At 41.1% G+C, this 27,974-nt stretch overlaps 4 protein-coding genes across 6 annotated transcripts; 1 reads left to right on the top strand and 3 right to left on the bottom strand.

Moving 5' to 3' along the window:
* Positions 1-1,325: 1,325 nt before the first annotated feature.
* On the bottom strand, positions 1,326-10,045 carry LOC127362623 (calpain-5-like). 3 transcript variants are annotated; one of them, XM_051398606.1, is made up of 15 exons: positions 9,672-10,044; positions 8,784-8,839; positions 7,584-7,743; positions 7,031-7,162; positions 6,524-6,732; positions 6,065-6,257; positions 5,780-5,973; positions 5,573-5,650; positions 5,162-5,305; positions 4,301-4,496; positions 4,063-4,185; positions 3,480-3,589; positions 2,726-2,847; positions 2,452-2,588; positions 1,326-2,359 (listed from the first exon to the last, which is right to left on the bottom strand). In XM_051398606.1, exons 2-15 carry the CDS (start codon positions 8,798-8,800, stop codon positions 2,183-2,185), a joined length of 1,992 nt encoding a protein of 663 aa, XP_051254566.1. In that variant the 5' UTR covers positions 8,801-8,839; positions 9,672-10,044; the 3' UTR covers positions 1,326-2,182. The 3 variants fall into 3 exon arrangements, with proteins under 3 accessions (XP_051254566.1, XP_051254565.1, XP_051254567.1); XM_051398605.1 differs by having other exon boundaries at positions 3,393-3,589; positions 9,672-10,043; XM_051398607.1 differs by lacking the exon at positions 1,326-2,359 and having other exon boundaries at positions 2,498-2,588; positions 2,712-2,847; positions 3,393-3,589; positions 9,672-10,045.
* A 1,330-nt stretch (positions 10,046-11,375) lies between these two features.
* LOC127362058 (uncharacterized) lies at positions 11,376-15,341 on the top strand. Its single transcript, XM_051397326.1, has 5 exons — positions 11,376-11,461; positions 12,708-12,862; positions 13,801-14,215; positions 14,342-14,910; positions 15,085-15,341. Exons 2-5 carry the CDS (start codon positions 12,715-12,717, stop codon positions 15,339-15,341), a joined length of 1,389 nt encoding a protein of 462 aa, XP_051253286.1. The 5' UTR covers positions 11,376-11,461; positions 12,708-12,714.
* Positions 15,342-16,166: 825 nt separating this feature from the next.
* On the bottom strand, positions 16,167-22,866 carry dcun1d5 (DCN1, defective in cullin neddylation 1, domain containing 5 (S. cerevisiae)). Its single transcript, XM_051398718.1, has 10 exons — positions 22,725-22,866; positions 21,379-21,436; positions 21,185-21,227; positions 20,937-21,036; positions 20,006-20,168; positions 19,317-19,408; positions 18,938-19,046; positions 18,544-18,648; positions 18,289-18,391; positions 16,167-16,690 (listed from the first exon to the last, which is right to left on the bottom strand). Exons 4-10 carry the CDS (start codon positions 21,026-21,028, stop codon positions 16,635-16,637), a joined length of 720 nt encoding a protein of 239 aa, XP_051254678.1. The 5' UTR covers positions 21,029-21,036; positions 21,185-21,227; positions 21,379-21,436; positions 22,725-22,866; the 3' UTR covers positions 16,167-16,634.
* Positions 22,867-25,935: 3,069 nt separating this feature from the next.
* LOC127362647 (zinc finger protein 37-like) lies at positions 25,936-27,967 on the bottom strand. The gene is made up of 2 exons (XM_051398648.1): positions 27,594-27,967; positions 25,936-27,470 (listed from the first exon to the last, which is right to left on the bottom strand). Exons 1-2 carry the CDS (start codon positions 27,790-27,792, stop codon positions 26,626-26,628), a joined length of 1,044 nt encoding a protein of 347 aa, XP_051254608.1. The 5' UTR covers positions 27,793-27,967; the 3' UTR covers positions 25,936-26,625.
* Between the last annotated feature and the right edge of the window lie 7 nt (positions 27,968-27,974).

Below are 27,974 nucleotides of genomic sequence, written 5' to 3' on the forward strand. Positions count from 1 at the left end.
AGTCAGTGGAAATGTCATTATGAGCACTGGGAGGAGCCAGAGGAACACAGATGATGTGTCTCTGATTACTGTCAGGATATAGTGAAAGTTTCAGAATAATATGACCAACAGTTATTTTTATTAAAGTTACCTACTGCAGCTTTAAACCCCACTAAGTGCACCGGACCCCTGAATGAGTAAACACCTGGAGAATACGTCTATATTAATGTGATTATAAGTCACAGTCATAGTATTTAGATATCTTTGTTTAGTTAACTCTGTAGAATAGAGAGTTGTTATAAACAACCTCTTTAAATAATTTAACAACGGAAGCCACAAACCGGAAAAAGTCTCATCAAAAGAATCCAGAGAAATGAACAGATTGTAGGAAATACAGCACAGATGTGTTTAGAAATAAAGGAACACCCTCAACATTTGATGACAGCAGGAAGAATTTTACTGGAACAATTTGGGAAGTTTGCCTCCAGGCTTTTGTTAAACGTCACTGACCTCTGGTGGGAGCTGCAGTAATGATAGGAAACACTAATATGGGCTGCAAAGTGTGAATGCGCTCTGATACAAACACCACGTATTTATATTTCACCATTCTTTAAATCAGGATTATAAAAGCATCATAATACAAAACCAAAACACAAATTAACTGGAAATACGGAGATAGAAAACAAAGAAAAGACGTCAGAAAAGCCGAAGTCACAGTACTGAAAACTCAACCATAACTGAGTCAATACGGAGGCTTTACAATGTGACACCTTTGGGAAAGCATTTAAACACAAGTCAAAATTGAATCTACACCTATAAAAAGTAAATGGTAAAACTTATTAACTTAAGAAATTATTCAAATGTGTTATCAGGAAAATGTACATAAAGTATGAAAACTAAAAGTTCTCATTGTGCAGTAAGATTATCCCTGTCAGTGTTTTACTTTTATATTTAATGTTTTTGGATTAAAATTACTGCTTCATTAATGTGAATGTTGCATTTTACTGCTGTAGATCTTTAAGGTTGAGCTCATTTTAATTTCTTGTTGGTAGTTTAATCGACAGTTTGGGGCCCCAACAAAGTATTTTTTGTTAATCTCCTGAACTAGACATGATAACACAGAATAGGTGAAGTCTACCCGTGTTTTTATGGTCAAACATTACGCCACCATAAACTGTTCAGATGAATAGTTAAAGGTAAATTCAGTGATGTTGTGGATCAAAGCATTTGAGAACCAATGCTAGACTTTATAATAAGTCTGTTGCAGGTTGTTGTTCATTTCTTTAAAAACCAAATGACTAAAAATACTAACTCAAACTCACAAACGACAAATTGAATCAAGCAGCTTCACTCCACGTGTGGTTTATTTGCATCGATATAGAATACAAGCAAACCGAGTTGTCTCGAGATCAACGTCCAACTGAACAAAGTAACAAAAGTAAAAAAACTTGTCAGAGATTCAACGTAATACTGAGACTGAGGTAAAAACTCTTTCCAATGTGACACCTTGAAAGCTTTTAAGCACAAGTCAACATTGAATGTACACTTTTGCAATATCTGCTGTAAAATATATTTTGATGTGTCTTGTTTGGCAACATATAAAGTACAGAAGACGTCAAACAGGTCGCACACATTTGTACGTGTATAACGGTTTAAAGTCCTGAATCTGGACCTTTCCTCTTGTGGGCAATAAATGTTAGAGACTGAACAGAACAGTTTTCTCTGATGTATATTACAACATGAGCTGGTCTAAACTGATAGCAGCTGGAATTATGAAGCAAAAGTTTTTACTTAACTAAAACTAAACTAAAGCTAAAGTATTAAAAACCTGCTTAGTTAACTGAAATAAAAATTAGACATAAAAGATCCAATCAGGGGAAAAGGTCAATTAAAGAACGCTTTATAAGACAGCTAGAGATTGTTTGCAGTTTCTCTCTCAGACATGTTTTCAGGATATTCAGCTACAACCAACACAGGTACTATAAATCATTCTGTAAACAGACATTTACATACATCAAGATAAAACAAAGCAAGAGGAACACGTTCCTTCTGGTGTTTGTATTTTTCATCACCTCCTCTGATGATCTTCTATAAATCCAGAGAGTAAACCCTCTCTTCCTGCTGTATATTTACTGTTACAGGAGAACAAATATCTTGTGCTAAACAGGTCATTTGGTAGATGAATCAACCCTGGATGGATGGCTTAGATGTTGGTGAGCGATGGGGTGGTTACTATGACGACAGTGACGGTTCCAGGGAGGTCGTCGTCACGGTGATCACCTTTGCCCCTCAGTTGGAGCGTCTGCTTGAAGTCGCCTTGCTGAGTGAGCAATGTCACCTGACCCAGGAAGGAGTCCACAAACATGTTGTGGTTGTAGATCTGAGAGACAATGAGAGAGGAAGTTAAAGCTTCACACACGTACACACCTTCAAGACACACACACACACACACACACACACACACACACTCACCTCGATGCTGATTGGCTGTCCAGCTTTCTTCCTGTAGAAGAGCCCCTTGATGTCGAAGACGGGGCTGCGTGTGTTTTTATGGACCGGAGAGCGAACTTTCTCTCCTTCACAACGAATGATCACGTAGGGGTCCGACACTGGAGACAGACACAGACACAAAAACATATATAATGTTTTGATCTGCTTATATCGAGTCCCAATCTGATGCCTCTATGTTTCTAGATAATACAGTTGCTTAATAATAATAAAAATAAAGTTACATTTGATGATGTACCTTCATCAGAGTCTTGTCCTGGGAGTCCATTAGCCTTCAGTACGTGGACCTGAGTGACCAGAGTAGGATGACCACACAATCCGGACCAGCAGGTCTGTGGAGGCTCATCTAGAGTCAGCTCCCTACAGGAGAGAGAGACAGAGAGGGAGACAGACAGAGAGAGAGAGAGAGAGAGAGAGAGAGAGAGAGAGAGAGAGAGAGACAGAGAGACAAGAGAGAGAGAGAGAGAGAGAGAGAGAGAGAGAGAGAGAGAGAGAGAGAAATTATATTTGCTCTTGTTTAAACATTGTAGTCTGGAACAAAATCACATGGTCTGTTAAAGCCCAGTGCTGTGTGCTCAGAAACTGTTCTGTCATCTAAACCTGTTTCTGTGTCTTGTAAAATCAATGAAATAAAGCTCGAGTTCAACTTAAACCTACTTCACACCTAAAAGTAGCTACTCAGTGGACAAGTTATTTGGAGAAACTGATGTGCAAGTCAGATCTGTTGGAATTAAATTCACATTAAATAATCAGCAACAGCAATAAATACATCTAGTGTTCTGATCTTGTGAAAATTGTTAGATTACCGAGTAAAGTCCAGCATTTAGAAATAATTTGGTCAGCTGGAGTAAATTTCACATGGTAATGACATGGAAACAGATCAGTGAAGCGCTGTGTGTCCCTACGTGCAGTCGGAGGGCACGTCTGTGAAGATGCGGAGCAGGAAGTCTCCCTCCTGGCCGGGTTTAAAGGTTGTGGGTATGACGACGTACCGCCCCTCTTTCAGGTCGATTCGTAAGAACACAGACCTCGAGTTGATGTAGACGCTCCCACCAACCTTCTGCTGGGTGGCGTGCATACGGTAGGTCCTGTTTAACTCCACCTGAACACAGAGAGACAGCGGTTTTAACTCCCTTTACCTACAGACTTACAGAATAATGTCTCCCTCTCCAACCTCCACAGACTGTTATATGTTACAGCTGGAGACTTAACAGTATCTGGTCCATCTATTGTGTTTAAACTGGCACTTTACAAACAACACAACTGGACTTGGTAGCTAGGTAACACAATTCACTACGATATTTTCTACATTTAATTTTGCAGTGCATCATATACACTCAGTTATTTGGTACACAACGACAAACTGTTTTCCTGTCAATTGTCTACTTTAGGTGGGTTTACCTGTGATTAAAAAACCACGTATGTGTTGTAAAAGGGGTATAACACAACAGACCTGCAATAAATCTCACATCCATGAAGGTTACAATGTCTTGTTTACTCTTAGAGTTGGAAGGATTTTGCTGTAACATCTATATCTTGAAAACACACACACACACACACACACAGTGGGCTGACCCTGTGTATGTCGAAGCCAATAAGCAGGTTTTTTCCTCGTCCGTTTCTCAGGTTGGCTCTGCGGTCTTTCTGCTGCAGACAGATCAGAACCTCATCCTCCGGCTTCTTCACATCAAACACGTACTAAAACAAAAAAAACAAATTAAATACACACATATTGTTACAGTTGTTTCCTTCTTCTTCTTGAGTTCTTGCCAATCATCAAATAACATTCTGAATAAATGAGAGAAAATAACACCTGCGGGTTCTGGAGGAAGGTGCGTTTGTGGTTGGCGCAGCCGCCAGCTTGGTTGAGAAGCGGGTCGCCATGGCGGTGCCAGGAGCCCCACATGAATGCCTCCGCCCAGGTCCTATGAATGATCTGGTAGGATGTGTTGATGAGATGACACAGGGTGAGGTCTTTGAAGTTAGCAATAAAGTCATCAAATTTCATTCTGCAAGAAAGGAGCGAAAGAGTGGTGGATACATTTACTGTGTCATCAGGGATATTTATGATGAAAGAAAATACTCAAACAAAGAAAAAGACATGAAATTAAAGCTGCAAACAGCATAGATTGGGCCCTGGCAGTCCGCGTGTGTCGGGCTGTCATGCACCAGTGTATCATGTGTGGACCACGACAGTACATAAGTAGCCTACATAAATCCTAAAAAAGGCAGTCCTATAACTCCAAGATTCCTGATGGTGGTGTACAGGACCAAAAGAATACTTAAAGTTTCGCTACCACTGAATTGTACGCAAAGTTTCATGAGTTTTCAAGCATGTGGCCTCCAAAAATGTGATTAATTAGGCATTAAAATAATAATAATAAAAGCCCAAGCAGTTTCAATAGTTCAATAGCAGTTTTACTGCTCTGGCCCTAAAAAATTCTAAAAAAGGCAGAATTAAAGGGAACCATAAGTGTTTAAATCAAAGACTCTCAGATTTAAAATAGACAGATGAAGAAGTATTTGCATTTTCTTGTCTACTTGTACTGTTCAGAAAAAACATTTACTTGACAGCTATAGTTAGTAGATACTTGACAGATTAAGATTTGTCCTTAAAATATGTGATAATCTCACAAAATTGTTATTGTTAACTATATAACGACTGGTTCTGAACCTTTTTTGCTGGTCGTCGTGTTGGCGCCAGGAGCAATGCAGCAAGGCTTCCTTCCAGATCTTACGGAAACTCAGGTTGGATGTGTTGATGAGACGACACAGGATCATGTCTGTGAAGTTAGCAATAAAGTCATCAAATGTCATCCTGCAAGAAAGGAGAGAAAGAGACGTGGATAAGCATATGGATATATGGATATGGTTTATTTACAGTAAGAGGAATTTACTGTCAGAGATATTTATGATGAAAGAAAATAGAAAACAAAGAGAAAAAATATAAATATGTATATGTTAAGAAATTACTGATTCAATGATCTATTAAATTAACAAATAAACCCTTGAGAGGTGGAGAATGAACAAACAACAGATGTCTGAGGATGCAGGCACATCATGTTTCCAACAAACAACAACTCACCAGAACTCTCCATCATCCTGCACAGTGAAGATGATCCTCTCACTCTCACTCTCACTGACCTTCTGCCACTCTTCAGAGCTGCAAACAGGCAGACAAAAGTCAGTAGTCTTCTTTTGATAATAAAATGTGGATGGCAGACATGAAACACCAAAGAAAAAATTACATTAAACCTAACTTTCACTCCCTCCCTCCACACCTCTTCCTCACCCGACGCTCCAGGGCCCGTTCCACTCTCCCTGTCCCCAGGGGGTTCTCATCCGGATCATGGTGAGTTTGTCTGACTTGAAGTAGGCCAGCAGGCTGTGGCCCAGGATCACCCTGCGGACGTCGGTTACAGTGTATGCACGGCCCTTCACCAGCCCACAGTCCAGCCTGGCCTTCATGTCTGCTGCACTGGTTGCCTGGAACGACACAACAACACTGGTTCAATCTCTAAATCAGTCAGTCATTCCTAAATCTATTCATCTGTGTTTGTGTTCGACCTCTCCTCACCCGGATGGAGCCGCTGATGAGGCCCCCTCTGTTGTGGACTTTCAGGACTCTGTCAAACACCTTGTCGCGTTGCTCTTCATCTTCTTTAAACATCTTCTCCCTCAAGTCCATTGGCTCCGACACGCCTCCAGTGAAATCCATGAGAGCGTCGGCCGTGTTGCCCCCGTCCAGCGCCTCATAGCAGCCGTACATCCTACAAACACACACACAAGCAATCATTAATAATTACATACAGATATTTGAATTAATACATTTTATTTATATTGATTGCTTCCTTTTGTCCACCATCAAATGTATCACCTGCAATGAAAAAGCATCAGCTATCAACACAAGGACTTAAGATCAGCTATGTAAATGTGCCAAATTCTCCACATGGTGATAAAACTGAACTGAGTATACACACACACACACACACACACACACACACACACACACCAGACAAATCCTGGAAGTGCTTACTTGGCGTAGGCCTTCTCCACCAGCGCGCTCCAGAACATGTTTTTGACGGTGGAGTGACAGTACACCAGCTCTCCGTTCACCGTGGGCAGCCGGTCATCGATCACCACGTCCACCCACTCACCAAACCGCCAGAACCGGAAGTGGAAGATCCCGGCGTAGGACTCTTTTTTTTCTTTATCCCACTCCTGGTCCTTCCAGTCAGGAATCACCTGGGAAAAACGACAAAGACACATAAGTTCAGTTATCATTTTCTCTAAGCTCAGGTTTCATTTAAACAACAATTACTCTTTAAAAGGTACAACAACCATGAATGGACTGATCCTGCTCTTCAGAATATCCAGAATACAAGTTTTAATACATTGTCTGATTTCATGTGAGTTGGCCGATCTGAATATCTAAATATTCAGTATTGTCTTTTATGTGGATCCAGACAACAAAGCCAAGATTACAAAATTAACTTCACAGTAAAAAGAGATAATAAAACATGAATCCTGTCTCTTGTCTCACCTTCTGCCATAGTGCCTCTCTGGAGGCCAGACTGGAGCAGGCAGATATGAACCAGCAGTTTCCCAGCTGGCCTTGGTGCAGGTCGTGGGCACTAATGCCGTCCACAAACAGATGGGGGTCGCTGCATAATTCCTAGAAGGATAAAGAGGAATCCTTTCAATCTACTGAGAAGTGACGGGATCGTAATCAATTTGGCTTTGCTCAGTAACTAATAGAGAAGTTATTCTGCAAATTATTCATCAAATATTTGTTCAAAGAGCAAACATATATTCATGTACACATGCAGACACATACATTCAATACATTCCTGTCCTTATTCAGTCCATGTAAACTTCTTTATATGCTTTGCATTCACTGTGGTGCAGCAATAGTAATAGTAATAGTAACTGTTGTATGATTACTCTTCACTTTGTTGGCCGTAGAATGTTCTTATTTTGCAGTATGTCACTGTTGTTGTTTGTCTAATGGGATAAACAATGAGGTTGCCTGTAAAGCAGACAATGTAGAGAACAAAGAACATTTCTGAAATTCTCTTACATTTCTTTTTCCTCACCGTAGGCCTTTTCCAGGTGACTCTGCCGATGCGTTTCTTCTGGTAGAACAGAGACTGGTTGGATGCTGGGAACAGAGGGTCTTCAAACAGGATCCCATACCGTTGGAACTGCGTCCTCAGTGCAGAGAAAGACTGGCCCCCGAACAGAACCACCATCTCCCTGCAACGACAGCAACAGACAGTTTATCAGGGCTTTTGGTACAATGTGTACCCAAATGCATCAACACAATTACATAAAAGAGAAAAATCTTTTATTACTGTTTAATAAAAAGATCACACAATTAACTCAAATTCAGTAAAACTCATTTACCTCTTAGTGGCAATCTTATTTTTTCTAGCAGCTCTTTTAACTCTGCTTCTAGTTTAACAACACCAACCAGTCTACATGCTAACAATGTTAGAAAAGAGACCAAATTATTTTTGACAGCCGGAAAAAACAGAAACAGAATTCTGTTGTTTCTCTTGGGCCTCAGACAGATACTGGAAGATTTCAAATCTAATCGTTAACAATGTTTGGGCAGTTGTAAAAGATCAATACGTTTGGTTTACAGAACATTATACGCCACATCAGAACCTTCACTTCACTTCCAAAACACATCTTAAAATGCATTATTAGCAAACAACAAGGTGCTATTAAGCTTCTATCTCACTCTCTCTCCCCGGATCTCTGGATTAGTGTTCCCATAGCTTAGCCTAAATGTAAATAGTCACTTTTTTAACTCAAATATGTGATCTCCCAGTAGTGGGTTGCATAGTGTCAAACAGGTTTTCATTTGCATTGCAGGTTTTTTTTATTAATTAAACAGTTAGAAATAAAAAAGAAACAGTAACTAAGAACAACAATGTGATATATACATATTATGTAAAAGGAAAAAAAAAAACACCCAAGTCTGAGACAGTCGAAAGTAGAATTCAGGACCGTTGCAGGACACTGAGGATAAAAGTTAATAGTGAATCCTGAATATCAGTGGAAATGGAAATATGAATCGATACAACCATAGCTCCATATATATATTTGTTGGTGGTGGAAGGAATGAAAGGCCAAAGGTCAAGAAAACCAGCACTTTTACACTGTGTGGCATCAGATTGGATAATGATGCACATACACACACACACACACACACACACACACACAAAATAGTATGCACATAAACTATCCCACCAGTCTGGTGACAGGATGACAAACCATTTTGCTTTTACCTTTGTGATTCGTCCATCTGGATTCAGACCAACTCTTCCAGCTCAGGAAATATTACCTAAAGATACAACCACAGTAATAATCACACAGCTGTGTGTGTATTCATCTGTTTGTGTACATGATCGGATTAATAAATGTTGATAAATAATGCTTTATTTGTGATGACAAAGTGTTCACACTTTATAATCCAGCAGCTGTTGGCTGTGAAGGATGCAGTCCATTTGCACAGTGTGTGTGTGTGAGAGAGAGAATAAAAGACAGAGAGACACAGAGTTCATGTCTTTGTAGAAAGGTTACTTGTTTTCTATTACTCAACAATAAAGAACACTCTTTCTGTTTATTTGAGTACGAGCTCTATGACATTTTTAGGGGTGTTTTTCTCCTTGCAATATCTTCTTATTTAAATTATTATTTAAACATTTTAGGTCTAGTAGTCTGTTTCTGTGGAAGGGATACACCCAATTTAATCAGGTAATTACAAACATCTGGCCAACTCCTCACATTAAAGCAGTCAATTTTTTTAACTCAAAAAAATTGTTGGAACAATTTTAAATTTAATGTAAAACACAGTTTTGTAAGTTAATGAAAGATTCTTGATTAAGCAGCTTAAAGCAGTAATTTGAAGTTACAAAAATACATTTTACAAATACAAAATCAAGTCAAGTGTCACTTTTTTCTTACTAAAGCTGCTCTGCACCATTTTTTTAAGCTAAATTAACTGGTCTGGTTTTGCAGTGCATGCATATAGGTGGATGAACATTTCACTAATGTTCATCTTCTCTGAAGAAAGCAGACCCTTTAATAACAGCTGGAAAGTTTTCCTGGCAGACTTCAGGAGACTCCAGATGGAAAGCACTACATTAGCTTTAACTAACTAATTAAGACTTTACCTGGAAATGTCTTTGGCTTAATGTCCGTTTCTCTTCTCACAGGCAGGTCTCGTTTTTTTAACCCTTTTGTTGTCAGGTTGATGTGCGGAGGTCTTCAGCTGGAGTTTAGAAACAACACTCAAAGTAAAACACTCACAGGAGGAGCTGCAGCCGCTCGGAGCTCAGACCGACAGAATACCCGCCTCCACTCTCTGTAGGCTCCAGCGAGAGCATGCGCTGTTTGTCCATAAGAGATGATGATTCTTCAATGTTGTTCTTTACCATAAATGCAAATGGCATAAACCTGCTGTTACCACCAACCTGACCAGCTCCGGCAGATTCATTTAGACAGGAGATACCTGAGGTCACAAGCACACTATCTGAGAAGTGGAGACAACAATAACGCACCGGAGAGAAAACAGCTCACCATGAACCCAGACGCACAAGAGAGAGCGCACAGTGAAAGCACCTCCAACACCAGTCTGAGAACAACGAGACATCCGCAGGACAGACACGGATGAAAGAGCAAACAGGGGTTGACAGACAATAAAAACAAGTTCTCTTTTCAAACATTTTGATATGAGTGTAAAGTATTGTTTTTGCAACCCAGTACACAACAAACATTACAGGGACAAACAGATGCAGATGAACATTGGACGACACAAAACAATAACACAATAAAAACAATGTCAAATCATTAGTGTAATATTTTAGGTGAATTGAACCTTGAGATGAGGCACATTGCTATTCTTTGTGAATTGTCCCCTCAGTGTGAAACAAAGATTTAGGAGGATTACAACTGTTAGAAATACTGTTGTTAACAGAAATAAAGGTAATACAGTAATGAAAGCAACCTTTACACTATTATATTGACATATCATCTTTATGGGAAACATTTTACATTCAAGTACACAGATACTGCAAAACTGTATCGCATTAGGTATCTTTCCCCACAGGTGTTACAAAGGTTCACACCTGTGTGTGTTCTTATCATTGACAGTATATTTTTATATGAGTGTTCAGTGCTGACAACAGACTGAATCTTCTTCCACAGGTGTTTGATGAATATGGCTGCTCACCTGTGTGGATTCTCATGTGGTCGTTTCATCTGGACTTTCACAAATCTTTTCCACAAATGTCACAATCTGTCTCAGTTTTTACCTTGAAGTTAGGTTTGGATATTTGAACGTGAATTCTGCTTTTCTTACGTCTTTTCTTAGTTTTTTCCTCTGCATTTGGTTGATCACAAGTCCTCATGCTTGCCCCACGAGGAGCTGGTGGTCACTTTCTGGTTCACACGAGCAGGAGTCAACATAAAGGTGTATATATGTGTGTATGAAAGGTCTTTCCACTGCTCCAACAATAACCACAAAGGTACATAAGGAAAACAGCTCTCATGCACTACCAACTATATAAACAATGAACAGAGCAGCTTGTAGAAAAGCACCCACAGAGGGAGTGTGACTTCATCCTCTGGTCAAGAAGTCTTTATATCTTTACGTAGCAAATAGTTGCTTGCTGCTGTGTTAATGTTTTAAATCTTCTATGTAACCTTTCAGTTTGCAAGCTGAAACGACTGAGAACTGCAGCTGTACGGTAGCAGGTGGCTTTATAAATCAATGCCAATGCTTCTGTGATGTGATTAATCTTTAACATCATCAGAGGAAAGAACATCCACAGCGTCATGTGAGAAACTGCACTTTACACTTTGCCAGAGGAGAATGTAACACCAACACGTCCATCAGACAAGTTGTGTTCACACACGAAAAGGAAAACACGCCTGGATTCAGAAGGTTTACAGGCTGTTACAGGTAAATATCACCGACTCAGACTGTACATGGGTTCTGACTGATGGTCCACATAGAAAGGATGCAGCTGACTTCTCTGTTACTTATCACATATCATACACTAAATGGCAAAGCTGTAAGTTTAAGGGCTTTTTGTTCCACTGTGAACAGATTAACAATACCGGCCCAATGTTTTCAGAACCACAATGTTCTGCTCGTCATACTGCTTTGTGTATGTGGGTTCTGTTCTGTGTGAGCATGACTTGTGAAACTCTGCTGGTGTGTTTCTCTAAGTGACAATCTTAGAATTTAAACAGCTGAAATTAAAGGTTAAATATACAAGATTTAAAGATTAATATAGTAACAAACAACTGATGAACGATGATCTGCAGGTAAAATTGCCATTTTTGTCAGTTGAGTCTGGTGGCGAGCAATAGTGATATTACGGCTGTTTCTGGTTAAACAAAAAGGTCAATCTCTGTAGGGATCCTTTCCATAATGCTGTCAGACGCTGAGAATAACAATCTGAGCCTGTCAGTGGTAATGGTTTTTGTCAATGGAGTCTGGTGGCTGTAGCACCAATTTGTTTTGGTCTAAAACGCTGATGCTCTAGTGCAACGTCCAGTGGCAGTGAATGTTGATTATAACCTGAATAAGTGAATTTGAAATTTTAAACCTACACTTTTATATAAAATGACAGTTTCACTCCCTTCCAACAGTGAAAGGTCTGTAAGCTTCTTGTCGCCTGATAGTCCACCAGCGTTAGTCCACCAGCGTTAGTCCACTAGCGTTAGTCCATGATTTTTTGGCCACTTGAGGGCAGCTGAACAAACATATTTAGGGCTCTTAAGTGGTAAAACAGGCAAATATGTTAGCAAACATTTATCTGATTACACATCCAACAACCACAGAGCAACATTAGCATTCATTTAGAGATGTTTGTGTCAAACTGATGAAAGTAGGTTTAATATGCACTCTCCTTTTAGCTCTGTTGGGTCTCTAGTGAGAAAGATTATCTGTCTCTTTAGCTGCTAGATGTTCCACTTTCTCTCATTTTGACAGCTTTTTGAGCCAGTAGTAGTGGTGGGTTTTTGAAATGAGGTTGATATGAGCAGGGTTTGCATATTGTAACACATATTAATTTAATCTGTTAACTGTTTAGTAATATAAGAATATTGTTTATTGTTGTCACCAGTCCTGCTGTGACTCACAGACTCATTTACTGCACTTGAAACCATAAAAACACATCTGACTCTTATTTCCTGTGCAGGTTCAAAATGTTAACCAGGTGGTTAACATTCACAGCTTTTCTGGCTTGCTCAGCGAATCCAGAAAGAGCAGCTATTACCGTCGCACCGACCTGCACGGTCAAAGGTCATCCAGAGGTAGTGCTGACTTTAAACTGTGGTGACGGAAAGAACGCAGGTCAGTAAAGAGGATCAGTATGGAGTCCTGCCTCCACACCTGAGCTATTCGTTTTTCCACTCAGTATCAATACTGCTTCACAAGGAGTCCTGAGAAAGCTTATTTCCAATGTGTGAGGTTTATGAAATTCAGATTGATCCGATTCTGGTGAGAAATACCAACTAGAAACTGGAAATACACCTTTCAATTTTCCAGTAGACACTTATACTGAATTTTTTTTTTTTTTTTTTTTTTTTTTTTTTTTTTTTTCTTTAGATGTATTTTCTCCCTTTATTTTATTTTATTTTCCCTTAATGTGGAAAATCAAATAAATCTCCGTAATTATCCCCATTAAGTCCCAAGAAAAATTATCTGATTATCTTGAGAAATTGACCTTTTGTTTTCTCAAGATAAGAAGATACATTTATTTGAGATCTCGAAAAACAGCATTTAAAAAATAACTACAAGCATGGACGTTCTCGGCTTCCCTAACACGCAATATCTTTGTGCTTGGTTTTGGTCTTTTTATTGAATTTGTCACAGCACCATACAAATAAACTATCACCAGAATTATCTATTAAAGGTCCTATATGAAACAGTTAGGAAGTGTGACATTTAAGAGGCTATGTTTTCATTTAGTGTATAATCACCAGACAATAAGAATTGGGTTTTTGTTACCTTAGAATGAGCTGTTTTTATCTACAGAGGGAGTGGGTCCTCTTTTACGGAGGCAAACGGACAAACCAATCACTGGATCTAGATTCTAGCGGTTTGCATGTTTTGCAGCCACCATAGTTTCTCCTTTGCGCTTGGAAGGGGAGAGTGAAGTGACGGAGTTGCAATCTGCAACTACACCTTTAGATGTCACTAAACCCAACACAATGTTCCTTTAATTCAATCAGCATTCACAAACAGCTCTATAATCCCCCACCTCTAACTGCTCCTCCTTTCATTTGTAGGTGTGGTTCAGTACTGGCACACCCCCTTTGGAGACCTTCAGACCCCTGGTTTCAACAGTGAGCTGGACCCTGTCTTTATGCACCATGACGGGAGCCTGGTGGTCCCCAACACCAGCCTTCTCCACAGTGGCCTGTACTACTGCCTCCTGCAGCACACAGAGGGAACTACACTGTGGCCGTACGAGCTCCACGTTGGTCATAACAACCAAAACAACCCAGAACACAGCAGATATGAGCAACGTGGCAGCTGTGAGTCCAGGTCCAGGTCCAGGTCCAGGAGGGATGTTGGGTCTGAGGAGGAGAGGCAGGCAGGAGTCTCAGATGGGGAGTTTGCAGGAGCTGTGGCGGCATCAGTGCTGCTGACGTTTGTGTTTGGTTTCAGTGCTGGAGCTCTGACCAGGACTCATGTTCTCAGGTGTGTTCAGAGCCCTCACATCCCAGTTTATATTCATCCTGCCATCAGATTAATAAAATCTAATATTCCTGTATACTGAATAGCAGATATCTTGTAAATATCACTTCCACTACACTTTCCTCTTAGGTGTTTAGGGGCAGTCTCTACGAGGTTGCGATTACCACGGAAACAACAACGTCAAACTGACACACCTGAACACGCCTCTGAGGTCAACATGACAACCATCCCACCCACGCACGACAACCGGGCTTTTGAGGCGGAACAGGTGTGGGACGACAACTCTGTAAACATGGAGACGACGATTTCATCGACAACCTCATCGCCTCCTGCCAAACCTCAGAGAAGCTTCCGGAACAAACGACTGGAGGAGCAGGAAACAACTGCCTATCTGGAGGGATGTGACTACATGAAAGAAGAGGAGAGAAAGGTGGAGGAGGAGGAGGAGGAGGAGGAGGAGGAGGAGGCAGGTAGAAGTCTGGAGGAGGGGAATAAAGAGTGTGGTGGGGAAGCAGAGGAGACATTAGGAGAAGATGAAGGGAGTCAATCCGAAACAGATGAAGATGAGTGCAGTGAGAAAGGAGAGGAGAAAGATGGAAGAGAGAGCAGAGAGGAAACGAAGGAATGGAGGCAGGAGAAAGAGGTGGAGGAGCCAGGTGAGCAGGAGACCAAGGAGGAAGTAGAGGAGAGGGGAGGAAGTGAGGAGGCGGAATGCAACAAGGAGGAAGGGAAAGATGAGAAGAGGGAGGAGGAGGAAGAGGGAGATGATGGAGATAAGAAGAAAAGAGAGGAAGATGGAGAGACAGACATTTGCAGTGAAGACGACGAGACAGGCAGTAAACAGGAGGACCCAATGAAAAATGGCCTCACAGGAGGAGGAGACGCAGCACCCAGCCGGGGCCGTCGCAGCCGCGTCATTCGTCTGTACCAGTATGACGAGGACGGCCAGCGGTACTGCCACCTTCCTGCCCCCGAGGCGCCACGCCCAGCCCCCAGGCTCAAACAGCGCTCCGTCTCTCTCACACGCCTCAACGCCATCATGGCTGCCGCCTCAGCAGGGCCACTGGACACCAGAGAGACGGGGAGGGAGGGTGCAGAGGAGAGGCCACACTTCCACATGGAGATTTAAGAGACATTACAGAGGGTGGACAAAATAATGACAACACCACGTCAGAGCAGTTCCATCTTCAGTGGGAACCAATGAGCTTGAGGTACATCAGGAAGTAACTGCTGAGCACTGCCCTACACAGAAACACACACATCAGTCCACTCACTGTCAGAACCCAGTCACAAACTGGTAATAAAAAGTGATTAATACATAAATATGTAAAATGCTTCATCTTCAGACAGGAAACTGAAGCCTTATATTTATTGTTGGCAAAAACAGTAATTTTACTTGCAGGCAAGGTAAAGCAGTGAAAATATTCTAAATATATTAAACACTTAAACTGGTGATTTTTTGTTTTGGTATAATTTAGAAGCTTTAATGCCCCCCCCCCCCCCCCCCTCCACATCAGTGCAGACCGCCGTCTACTGTAGATAAACTATGGACCCCACTTCAAAAACCTATAAAGCTTCCATTTACTACCTATACCTTTGCTTTTAAAAATACAATACCTCTGAATCATTGTAATCATTAAGTATGCACAATATTGTTGATATAAATGCACCACTTTGGTATGTGCATGGTACATGGAAGCAATTAGAAGATAACAGATACATCATGATTGAATCACTTGTGTTTTTTGCCCTTATATCGAATAGTATTCATCATTTCAGGTTTCAGTGACATTCAGTGTTATAATCCAGCAGCTGGTACTTCACTGCAGGTTAACAAGGCAAAGGGATGTGTTACCGCTTGCATTACAGATTACTGTGATACATGTGTGTCTATATAAAGTGTTTGGTGAATGAAAGCTAGAAGTTCTACCAATTATTAAGAAGGAGTCTGTCATACTTTCATTTCCTTTTTATTACTGTGAAAACATCTACAAACAAGACACAAAATGGGAAAAAAATAATTATCCAGAAAACATAAATTCCACAGCTCTTCGCTCTGTTCATTTTTTTTGTTTGTATTCTTATTTTAAGAACTCCCCCCCCCCCCCATTTCCTTTTCTCCAAATTACCACTATAAAAAGTCTACTCAGTGAGAGAAAGGCTTCTTGACCACAGCTGGCTGACGATGCACAGAGACGATCTCTGATGGGATGTGTGTGTACCCAGAGTCCACATGGAGGATTCTGTAGTCCATATTGGTTTGGGTTTGTGTGAGTGTGACAATTGTTTGAGTCTATCAAGGTGTTGGTTAGATCTGCAGTTTTCCTTTTTCTGAAACGATAAAGAGATTCTTCCTGTGTTTGTGGTTTTTGTTTTCTCTCTCTCTCCCTCTTTCTCCTTTTTGGTGTTGTGACGTCGTCTGCTACGATGACGACCAAGTTTTCTGCCACTCCACAAACTCGTCTAGCAGCACTGGCCCTGCAGACAAAACAAGGACAGAAACAATATTTATAGAGGTCCTGCACTTGTTTTTGGCTGTCGTGGAGATCAGAGCAACTTTAGAAATATAATGTAACTAATTAAAGTATAAAGTATGGAGGCCCACTTCCAATCACATGATGGAAATAGGTTTCCATAATAAATGGTAACTTTCATTCAGATTCACATGAAATAAATGTACTTTCACCACAATGCATCACTGATGGGAAATGTGCTTTGTTCCAGATTGTTACATCTGTACTATAAACCCCCGCCTTCCATTTGTAAGTAACACTCGTCAATCATTTGCTCGATAAATGACTGAAAAATCAAACCAATACTGATAAGTATTTCAGTACTTAAGTCTGCTTGCATTTGTTTCTTTGAGTCCGTAAACTGTCGTGGCAGACCTGACCTTTGAGGGAATGGAGAGAACCAGAGTCTAAATGGAGGAAGCTATCATATTAGCAGTGTTGCATCATCCAGTGTCACATAACCCTTGCTCTGCTGAATGAGAGGCGACACCGAGAGATTTCTCTGCATCCACGAGTGGAAACGGCTCCAACAAACAGTAGCAACTCAACAACTCACAAGTTGTCACTATAGCTGGATTTATTCATGTAAACGGTTGAGGTTTTGATTTACAGTCCAGTGTCAGATTTTACCAGCTGATAGCACAATCACAACACTGGATGGGGGTATCAAATGATCGGGACGTGCTGTGCTTACGCTATATTACCCACATAAATCTGTGCTGTATTAGCATCGTTTCATTCAGTAATAGAGAGAGGGCTGATAGTGGTGAGCAGGTTTGTATCAGGTTACTCTGCTAGATGGGAGTTACCAAAAAGGCAGAGTTTTTGCAGGTTTCAACAGGTTAAATTTAATTCTTTAAAAGACCATTATGAAAGCTTTAAGCCTGGCAATTTAACAGGACAAAGGATATGAAATCAAAATCAGAGTGCCAGAATTACTTGCAAAGTAAATACATGCATTCACATTCAACCTTTCTGACTACATGTGTTTTCTTGCACACGGTGCAGCGGGCTAAATGTTCTGTTCAACAGAACTGAAGCATCAATTTCCACTTTTGCACCCACGTTAGAAGAGAGAGAAGAAATAATTGTATTTTGCATTATTTGTTCTTGGTTTCATGTTGGTTTGTTTGTAGTTGTTACATCATAATCAACACAAATATTAACTTAATAAAAATAATGTTATATTCATCTTCAACTTTTAAGACCTGTCAAAAGCCTATTTAGGACATTTTAATGCCTACATTTCAGATGACTGGATTTTATGCTTTTTAACAACCTGCAGAAACTCTTAAAGGGGATGTAACTGAGCCAACCTGCTGTCCTGCCCATCTACAATCACAGTAACATTAGAAAATTGAAGAAAACACAAACAGCCCATGGTGACCAATCACAGTTCCACCAGTCCTCACGTGGCATCTCTGTAACCACTTACATTATTGAGGAGGTGATAAATAGCCTACGTAATCAAACTAGTGCCACCTGTTTAGCCAGGATGAGTGAAGTTTCGACTAAAGCCTCAGCACGGGGCTGAAGCTGCTAGTGAGCTGCTTATATACTCACAAGCTCCGTCTTCATCATAGTTACTGAGGTCTGTGTTGATGGTCCTGCTGAACTCCAGAACGTTATACCACTGGTCCTTATTCATCCCCTTGTACTTGGACTGCTGTAGGAGAGACACGTGGGAGGTGGGGTGAGACAGGAAGTAACAGAGAGAGGGGGGGAGGGGAGGTGAGTAGGAGAGTGCTAAGATAAACTACAGGTGTCAAACCATCTAAAAGGCATCCATACACACACATGAAAGCAAAAGAGATTTACCTCCAGGAACTGGTGGAAGACTGGGAAAAGGGGCCATGTTCTCCCCAGCAGCAAGGCCAGCATGGATTTAGCTGTATCCATATCCAAACTCCTCTGGTCCTTATCCTGATGACAAAGACGAAGGCACAAACAAAATTGCAGTCATCATTTCCGGTCTCTGTTTGATCCTCTGACTCCTGCTGATGCTCGCTTTTCTACAGAGCTTGCACTTAATATTTATTCAGACTATTTGAAAGCAAATAAAAAATAAAAAAAAATCTCAAATCTGGAGTAAACCTGCAGCAAGACGAGAAGTTCAACCACTAGAGGTCAGCATAAGCTACAGGGTTGTTAAGCTACTCTTTAAACAAAACAAAAACACAGAAAAAAAACAACAAAAAAACAGCAAACTCACTCTGGCGAAGTCAAAAGCATATCTGTAGATGTTTTTGAAGGCTACAGTGTCATTCAGCTCATTGCGCAGATAATCCAGTTTGCTCTGTAACCTCTCTGTACAGTCACACCTGCAGGTTGGTGAAGGATCATGTCACACACACACACACACACACACACACACACAGACACACACACACACACACACACACACACAGTTAGTTGTCAGCAGAATAAAAAGGTATAGATACATATAGCTTTCATCTGTGTTTATTTCAAACAAAGTACTAAACTGTGCATCAGGTTATACCAAGCCTGTAGTTCTTATTTGATTGGATAATCAACTAAATGTAGGTAATGAGAACACAAACCTGAAAGGGAAAAAAGTAAAGTTGTCTTACTGTAATAACGTCATTCCCCTGAGCCACTCGTCTTTTGTGAAGAACCCCATATTTGCTGCTTCTAGATGCCAGGCTAAGACTAACATGATAATCTGCAAGAAAGAAGAGAGACAGGAAGTTTAATCTCTGCTGATGTTTAAATAGTTGGGGTTTAATGCTAGGCGTGTGTGTGACGACAATGACAGCTGCTAAAAGGGTTAACAGATGCTGGAGGGATCAGAAATGGAAATATTCAAATCTCAGAAGCTGCAATTTAATGTAAAACAAAATAAGTGAAAGAGCAGCATTATAATGAAGTACTGTAGTTCTGCAGAGAGGCTGCGGCCTACAAATCTTTTCTAAACAGTTTCTAACGACGACTTATCAGATGGTTCTGTGTAACAAACCATCTGACAGTCAGGTTAGTGATGACTGTCAAAACCAACAACTTTGGCACTCAGAAACCAAACTTTAATCTTGTTCATCTTAAATCTTTCCACATAAAGATAAAACACACAAGGACATTTCATACCATTAATTAGAACAGGTACAATCTAATAGTCTTCAACATTATATTCAAGAGAGGTGTTGTCATATTGTTATAGTACATTATCTCACTCGCTCCTTCAAAGTCTAATGCTGAGACACTTGATAAATAAGGGCCCAGGTCATGGATAGGCAATGTGAATCTAAGAGCCAGGGAGACTTACATTCTCTGGTTCCACACCAATGTCTTCACAGAACTTCTCCATGGCCTCCGGACCGACCACTTTGTCAGCACCGGCATACTCGTGGAACCAGGCCAGGCACTTCTTATTGGAGAATAACTTCTCAGCGATCGGCCTGGCACCACGGATCTGAGGTCGGGTGAAACTGCAACACGCACCAAAGGTTTACAGTTAAATATATAAGTCTATATAAATATAGTCACTGATCATAGGAAAGACTTCTGGTGTCATTCAAATAAACACTGAACATGAAACACACAGACGCATACTTAATGGAATGATTTCATCCTCTCCAATATCTTCACCATCTCATTATCAAGGCAATATGAAACCCAGACACATCTATCACTGCATTCTGCATCACACACAAATTCATAACTGTCATAATGCTCAGGTTTAGTTGAAACTGTAAGGTCATTTCATTTTTCAGAATGTGTGGTGCTGTTGAATTGTAAGGAGGCGTTATATATTTTGTCCACCCCCCCTTTATATCCACGATAGTCTATAAACTGGCTTAGACACTTCTCTGCTACAGTCCTCCGCCTGTGTACTGAAGCAGCACTGATTAAGAGGACAAGTATGTGCTGAGTGCTGTGTTCCCCAAGTAAGTAGAAAAGGAACATAACCACACACAGACACACACACAGACACACACACAGACACACACACAGACACACACACTGCCTACTGCCAGGTGAAAGACAACCCTGCCAGTACTTTTTCTGCAGGGTTCAGCTGGTGGCCGTTCTCTCCAACAAAGACTCTCTAACTCACTAGATACTCATCAGAGGTTGAACCAATAAAATTCAGGTCGGTCGGGATGCAAGGTTACAAAAACAACACGAGGAGATTTCATGCGCTGCAGATAGACGAGCATTCAACTGACATACAAAGTTGCAGTGTGTCAGTTTACCTTGTGATTTTACACTTGCGCTCATTGTCATCTGCATCAGGGAGCTTCCTCTTCTTCTTCACAGGCATCACTGAACCTTTAATGGGCTTCATTAGCTGGGCTACACACAGGAAAAGAAATATTAATTAAATTCATTTAAAAAAACATGTTGGCAGAGGGTTAGTGAGGTAACACAGCCACCCCCTCATCCACTTACACATACTTCTAGATGACAATACAAGCCTAATAATAAATAAGGAAGGTCATACCTGTGTACTTCTGGCTGCCTTGTCCATTCAAATCTAAGAGATTCTAGGATAAAAGAAATCAAACACTCAGATGAAAAGGTCACTGATCCAGTCAGAGGCGAGAGATTAAGACTATTATAGGTATTGTGCTGCAGAGTTCGGCAGTATATTATCACTGTGTAAAGCTACATTTAATAATTAACACAACTACTTACGAGCTTGTCCAGTGTTTCAGATACTGCGCTGCTGTCTGCCCAACGGCCTGGATTCTTCCTACGAGTACACACACAAGAAACACAATAAATAATTAGTACTCAGGGGAAACATACACACACACACACACACACACACACACAACTTTAATTTATAAGAAAACCTAAAAAAAAGGAACATTTTTGTCACAAGTGATTGACCTCATTAAGCACAAACATCGTGAATCAGCTCAAAATGTTAACAATCACTGTAAATCAGTATATTGGTGGAAAACGACACAGAACAATACGTCCTCATCGTAACAACAAGGAGAATTCATCTTTAATGGGTTAATTAATAGATGTGCAGAGCTACAGAGTTGGACCAGTTACAGACTCCAGGTGTGTGGACAGGTGTGTGGACAGGTGTGCTAAAACATCTGGTGCTGCCATGTGTCACAACTTTTAATACAAAGGCCAAAAAAAAAAAAAAAACATGCCAAGATAAAATGTTATTTTGATATCACATGCAAACTTTAAAAGTGAATCTTTAATAAGGCAGATTTACATGACTCATAATTATTTAATAATATGAATGTGGTTGTCAAATTAAATTCTAATAGTATAAAAACAAACTAGTAATTAATATTAAAGTACTATTAAACTATAAACTATACACCAATCTAAGCATTACTTTAAATATTACTTTATATAATGTTAATTTGTGATATGTTTGTTAAAATGAATGCCAGGCTGTAGTTAGAGGAGGTGGCTGATTTAAAATGTATATATTAATTAAATATATAAATAAATCCACTTGTTTAATACTTAAAAAAAATAACAGAAATTAAAGGTTTTATTTGGGTCATTCTACAAGGAGACAACAGATCATCACATTTATGTAAAGTTACTGAATATAAAACTTTAAAAATGAGTCTGAGGATTGTTTTTAACGTTAAATAAAATAAATAAAATAAATAAATTCAATAAACGGCTTTAGGACTCTTCCGTTGATGCTAACGGGGTTAGGATGACCACTAGAAACTACATAAAAACCCCTAAATCTCACATCTGTTGGTCGATTTAACAACACACAGACTTACACTACAATAAAACACGACTAAAAACACACAATTATTAGTTTTAAATTAAATTAAAAAGGTTCAGTTTTCGCTCCTAGGAGACTTCTTTTGTTTGCTAGCTCACGTTAGCACTGTAGCTGCTAACGTGAGCTAATCTGTCAACAACACAAACATCAAAGGTTTGTTGAATCTGTCGGAACCCGACGGGAACGACACAGAACCGGGTCGCTTGTTTAAGTAATCAACAGTAGATGGAGACTTTTAAATAAAGAGTAAGACTTAACTTACTTTCTACAGTTAGCGGTTAGCGGTTAGCAGTTAGCAGTCGGCTGTCAGATCACTTCTACTGCTCGCCGGCGTTTCCGGGGCGTGGACGATACCACCGCTTTATAGGGGTGTACTGAGAAATAAACTGTCCCAAGTCGAGGGGAAATGCTTGCATACACGCGTTTTAATGAAGAGATATTTCAAGAAAACAACAACTGTAGTTGTTAAAATTAGACACACGCTGTTTTAGAACAGTGACCCACACGAGGAAAGAGACTTAATTTAACGTTTCCCCCCACCGGACCGAGAGAGGTGAAACGTGCACCTTATTAAAGGAACAATCCTTTATTTTTGGCAGTCACGTGTACCTCTCACCGGGACTCAAACCCACTGACCTCAGGGCCACGAAGAGACACGACTCTCTTTTACTGCAGTACAATAAACTCTTATCTCTCTCCACCTACCTGTATTCATTCAGTCTCTTTCTGCTGTACACCAAATAGGAAATACATCAGAATCAGAATCAGAATCAGAATTTGTTTATTGCCAGGTAGGTTTTTATGCCTAAGAGGAATGTGACCTGGTGCAGTTGGTGCATATAAATATATACATATACAAACACAAATATACAATTATACAATTATTCAAATTCAAATCACACAGAAAAATAAAGTACTTTCAAAAAATAAATAGATAAAGATAAGAAGAGAAAGAGAAAGCTGTGCAGAAGAACGTGGGAGCATTAATGTAATGCATACTTTATATACAGGGTGGGTATAAGAGTTAATGACAGTGGGTAATCCGGGCCTTGTTAAGGAGGCCAGCTGCCGACGGGAAGAAACTGTTTTTATGGCGAGACGTTTTAGTCCTGATGGACCGCAGCCTCCTGCCAGAGGGAAGTATCTCAGAGAGATTGTGACCGGGGTGGGAGGGGTCAGCCACAATCTTACCTGCACGCTTCCTGGTCCTAGAGGCGTAAAGGTCCTGGAGGGATGGCAGATTGCAGCCGATCACCTTCTCAGCTGATCGAATGATACGCTGCAGTCTGCCCTTGTCCTTGGCAGTGGCCGCAGCGTACCAGATGGTGATGGATGAGGTGAGGATGGACTCGATGATGGCGGTGTAGAAGTGCACCATCATCGTCTTTGGCAGGTTGAACTTCTTCAGCTGCTGCAGGAAGTAAATCCTCTACTGGGCTTTCTTAGAGAGGGAGCTGATGTTCAGGTCCCACTTGAGGTCCTGGGTGATAATGGTACCCAGAAAGCGGAAGGACTCCACAGAGTCAACTGGGGAGTCACACAGGATGATGGGGGCGGGTGGGGCTGGGTTCTTCCTAAAGTCCACAACCATCTCCACTGTTTTCAGAGCGTTTAGCTCCAGGTTGTTCTGGCTGCACCAGGTCACCAGATGGTCAATCTCCCATCTGTAGGCGGACTCATCTCCACCAGAGATGAGCCCAATGAGGGAGGTGTCATCCGCGAACTTCAGGAGCCTGACGGACTGGTGACTGGAGGTGCAGCTGTTGGTATACAGGGAGAAGAGCAGAGGGAGAAAGAACGCAGCCCTGAGGGGATCCGGTGCTGATGGTCTGGGAGTCAGAGACATTTTTCCCCAGCTTCACGTGCTGTTTCCTGTCAGACAGGAAGTCTGTGATCCACCTGCAGGTGGAGTCAGGCACAGTGAGCTGGAAGAGCTTGTCCTGTAGCAGAGCAGGGATGATGGTGTTGAACGCAGAGCTGAAGTCCACAAACAGGATCATGGCATAGGTTCCTGGGGAGTCCAGATGCTGGAGGGTGAAGTGCAGGGCCATGTTTACTGCGTCGTCTACAGACCTGTTGGCTCTGTAGGCGAACTGCAGGGGGTCCAGGAGAGGATCCGTTATGGCTTTCAGATGGGAGAGCACAAGGCGCTCAAAAGACTTCATGACCACAGAGGTGAGGGCAACAGGTCTGTAGTCATTTAGTCCTGTGGTCCTTGCTTTCTTGGGGACAGGGATGATGGTGGATGCTTTGAAGTAGGCTGGCACGTGACATATCTCCAAAGAGGTGTTGAAGATGTCCGTGAACACCGGAGACAGCTGGTCAGCACAGTGCTTCAGGGTGGATGGAGAGACAGAATCTGGTCCGGCTGCTTTGCGGGGGTTCTGCCCCTTGAAGAGTCTGTTGACGTCCCTCTCTTGGAGGCAGAGAGTCGTCACTGTGGTGGAGGAGGAAGGATTCACAGAGGTGTGAAGCTGTGAAGTGGCCCCAGCTCCTGCTGGGCTGGGGGGGAGGACGTGGTGAGGTGGGGCTGGTGAGGGGTGTCACGGGGGATGGTGTCAGGACTGCTCCTTCGTCTGTCGAAGCGGCAGTAGAACTCATTCAGCTCGTTTGCCAGGCGCAGATCATTGAGGGAGTGGGTTTTGGGCTTGTAGTTAGTTATCTGTTTGAGCCCCTTCCAGACAGAACCAGAGTCGTTGGCTGAGAACTGATGTTGAAGTTTCTCAGAGTACTGACGTTTAGCTTCTCTCACCGCATTGCTAAACTTGTACTTAGACTCCTTAAACTTGTCCCTGTCCCCACTCCTGAACGCTTGCTCCTTCTGCAACCGTAGTTGAATGAGTTTGGCTGTGAACCAGGGTTTGTCGTTGTTGTAACTCACCCTGGTGCGTGATGGTACACAGCAGTCCTCACAGAAGCTGATATATGATGTCACAGCCTCTGTGTACTCATCCAGACTGTTAGTAGCAGTCCTGAACACATCCCAGTCAGTAGAGTCCAAGCACGCCTGGAGATCCTCCACAGCTTCACTGGTCCACTGCTTTGATGTCCTCACAACAGGTTTGCAGAGCTTTAATTTCTGCCTGTATGAGGGAATCATACATGTTATCAAAAATAACTTTTACCACTTATTCTACCCAGAAAGAGACATTTCTGTGTATTATGTGACTGTGACAGAACTCCAGCATTGTGTCTACGTAATAATATAAACAATGGTAGTGGACATCTGTACGGAGCCCCTAAAGGGACATGGGGGGGAAAAAAAAGGAAACGTATCTAGTGCGCACTAGACTAGATACTAGAAACGTTTCATTTTTTTTTCTCCCCCCTCATGTCCGTTTAGGGGCTCCATACATCTGGTACAGAGGCACTGATATGAAAAACGGTTCTACGTATAGACATCGTAATGTAAACCACATTTAAGAAATATCTCTTTGGATGCTTAAATACTTTGTGATTAAAGAGAAGCAATGTTAAAAGTTGTTGGCCTTTTTTTTATTTTGTTAAACAAATTACAAAAATACAAAATTCACAATCCAGTCACATGAATTAGTTAGTGTATAAAAATTGTTTAAAAAAAATGTAACAGGTCAAACATTTGTAGGGCTGCAGTCACTCTAACAGAAAATGAGTAATGCAGTAATGTAGTTAGTACAAAAATAATACAACTGGATCTGAAATCTTATGAGAGTTCAACACTGACATGTTTTCGTGAATAATAATAATAATAATAATAATAATAATAATACATTTTATTTGTAAAGCGCTTTTCTAGATACTCAAAGACACTTTACATAAAAATATAAAAACAGCAAAACAACATCAAATAGTAAAACCCTAAAAACAATTTAAACATTAAAAGCAATTTTAAAAAGGTGAGTTTTTGTCAGAGACTTAAATGTTGGAAGGTCGGTGCAGTCACGGATGTGTGGCTTCTTCTTCTCTCTAGCATGCGTTATCATGTGACCACTGCATCTAAAATGTCTTAAAATGTGTTTTTTTTTAATCACCCGTGTGGACTTTCCCGTACTGACATGTAAACAAATCTTATCCGCGCAGGTTTTGTCTTCTCCCCCCTGTGTGGGTTCTCGTGTGCCTTTTTAAATGATACTCGGTGAATAATCTGTTACTGCAGGTCTTGCAAATGTACTTGCTTCTTGCTTCTAACCTGTGTGGACTACTTCAATGTGCTTTTTCAAGCTCTGAATCTGTATGTAACCTTTCCCACATGTTACGCATGAATGTGGCTTCTCGTCTGTGTGGGTTCTTGTGTGAGTGTTTAACTCTCTAATATGAACAAATTTCTCCCCACAGGTGTTGCATGAATACGCCTTCTCCCTCGTGTGGACTCCCATGTGTTGTTTCAAGTGACTTCTACGTCTGAAACTTTTCCCACATGTTTTGCATGTAAATGGCTTCTCACCTGTGTGTGTTCTCAGGTGTAAAATCAATTCTGACTTGTACTTAAAATATTTCCCACAGGTGTCACACTGTATAAGTTTTTTACCTGTGCTTGTATTACGTTGAAAGTTACGGTTGGATACTTTGTTATTGTGACTTTTGCTTTTCTGATGCATTTTCTTTGGTTTTTTTTGTACATTTCCAGTTGATCCTGAGTCCTCTTGCTTGACCCGATTCTGGTCTCGGCTCTCAGCTACATGAGCGTTGTTATAGAGGAGCTGGTGGTCACTCTCTGGTTCTGGTTGTGGTTCACTGGGCTCACTTAACTCATTAGCAGGAATCAACATAAAGGTTTCAGTCTCCAGCTTCAGTTCAAGCTGCTCTTCCTCCTGACTGCTGCAGAGTTCCTCCTGTTCCTCTTTAATCTGTGGAGGGTCTGGGTCCTCTCGGTCCTCTTTAATCTGTGGAGGGTCTGGGTCCTCTCGGTCCTCTTTAATCTGTGGAGGGTCTGGGTCCTCTCGGTCCTCTTTAATCTGTGGAGGGTCTGGGTCCTCTCGGTCCACACTGGAGTTCTGGTTCTGGTTACAGACATGTTGCTGTAGGAGCTCTGGAGGATAAAAACATGCAGACATATGAGTAAACCAGTTTATTGAAACAACTGGGGTTATATATATATAAATAAATAGAATTCCTCGGTATAGTGTGAATAAATGAATGTAGTTGTACACACCTATCCTGTGTAACTTTACTTGAGGTTTCCACACGAGGTCCAGCAGTGTGCGCTGACGGTCGATCTCTTCCTGGTACTCGACGATAGTTTTAGTAAAAACTCGGAATATTTCTTCAGCAGCAGCAGTTAGTCGCTCGTTCACAAACTCTCTCAAAGCCTCAACTGAACACATCGTTGCTTCATTCATAAAGTCACTCATTAGAAACGCTCCAACAACAAGATCTTCTCCCTGATAATTGAATATATTCACGCTGCTACCAGAGAGTGTGTTGTTTACTGTCGGTGGGTGTCACACTGTTCAGGTCCGACGGTGGAAGTGAGGCAGCTTTAAGTTCTGCCTTTAATTGATGGCCTTCTTCTTGTTCTTCTTTTCATTATATA

Source organism: Dicentrarchus labrax, unplaced genomic scaffold (assembly GCF_905237075.1).
Source record: "Dicentrarchus labrax unplaced genomic scaffold, dlabrax2021, whole genome shotgun sequence".
NCBI classification, from domain to species: domain Eukaryota; kingdom Metazoa; phylum Chordata; class Actinopteri; family Moronidae; genus Dicentrarchus; species Dicentrarchus labrax.

What these genes read in the sequence shown, in the direction of transcription:
- dcun1d5 (XM_051398718.1), bottom strand. Translation starts at nt 21,028, where the DNA reads ATGAAGCCCATTAAAGGTTCAGTGATGCCTGTGAAGAAGAAGAGGAAG. An exon ending in AGGGGAATGACGTTATTACA is followed by an intron (nt 19,047 to 19,316) that starts GTAAGACAACTT and finishes ACCAACCTGCAG; the next exon opens with GTGTGACTGTACAGAGAGGT. An exon ending in CTATGATGAAGACGGAGCTT is followed by an intron (nt 16,691 to 18,288) that starts GTGAGTATATAA and finishes TTTTGTCTGCAG; the next exon opens with GGCCAGTGCTGCTAGACGAG.
- LOC127362647 (XM_051398648.1), bottom strand. Translation starts at nt 27,792, where the DNA reads ATGAGTGACTTTATGAATGAAGCAACGATGTGTTCAGTTGAGGCTTTG. An exon ending in AGTAAAGTTACACAGGATAG is followed by an intron (nt 27,471 to 27,593) that starts GTGTGTACAACT and finishes TTTATCCTCCAG; the next exon opens with AGCTCCTACAGCAACATGTC.
- LOC127362058 (XM_051397326.1), top strand. Translation starts at nt 12,715, where the DNA reads ATGTTAACCAGGTGGTTAACATTCACAGCTTTTCTGGCTTGCTCAGCG. An exon ending in ACCAGGACTCATGTTCTCAG is followed by an intron (nt 14,216 to 14,341) that starts GTGTGTTCAGAG and finishes CTTTCCTCTTAG; the next exon opens with GTGTTTAGGGGCAGTCTCTA. An exon ending in AGTAGAGGAGAGGGGAGGAA is followed by an intron (nt 14,911 to 15,084) that starts GTGAGGAGGCGG and finishes ATGGCCTCACAG; the next exon opens with GAGGAGGAGACGCAGCACCC.
- LOC127362623 (XM_051398605.1), bottom strand. An exon ending in GAGAGGCACTATGGCAGAAG is followed by an intron (nt 6,733 to 7,030) that starts GTGAGACAAGAG and finishes CGTTTTTCCCAG; the next exon opens with GTGATTCCTGACTGGAAGGA. An exon ending in TCATCAGCGGCTCCATCCGG is followed by an intron (nt 5,974 to 6,064) that starts GTGAGGAGAGGT and finishes GTGTCGTTCCAG; the next exon opens with GCAACCAGTGCAGCAGACAT.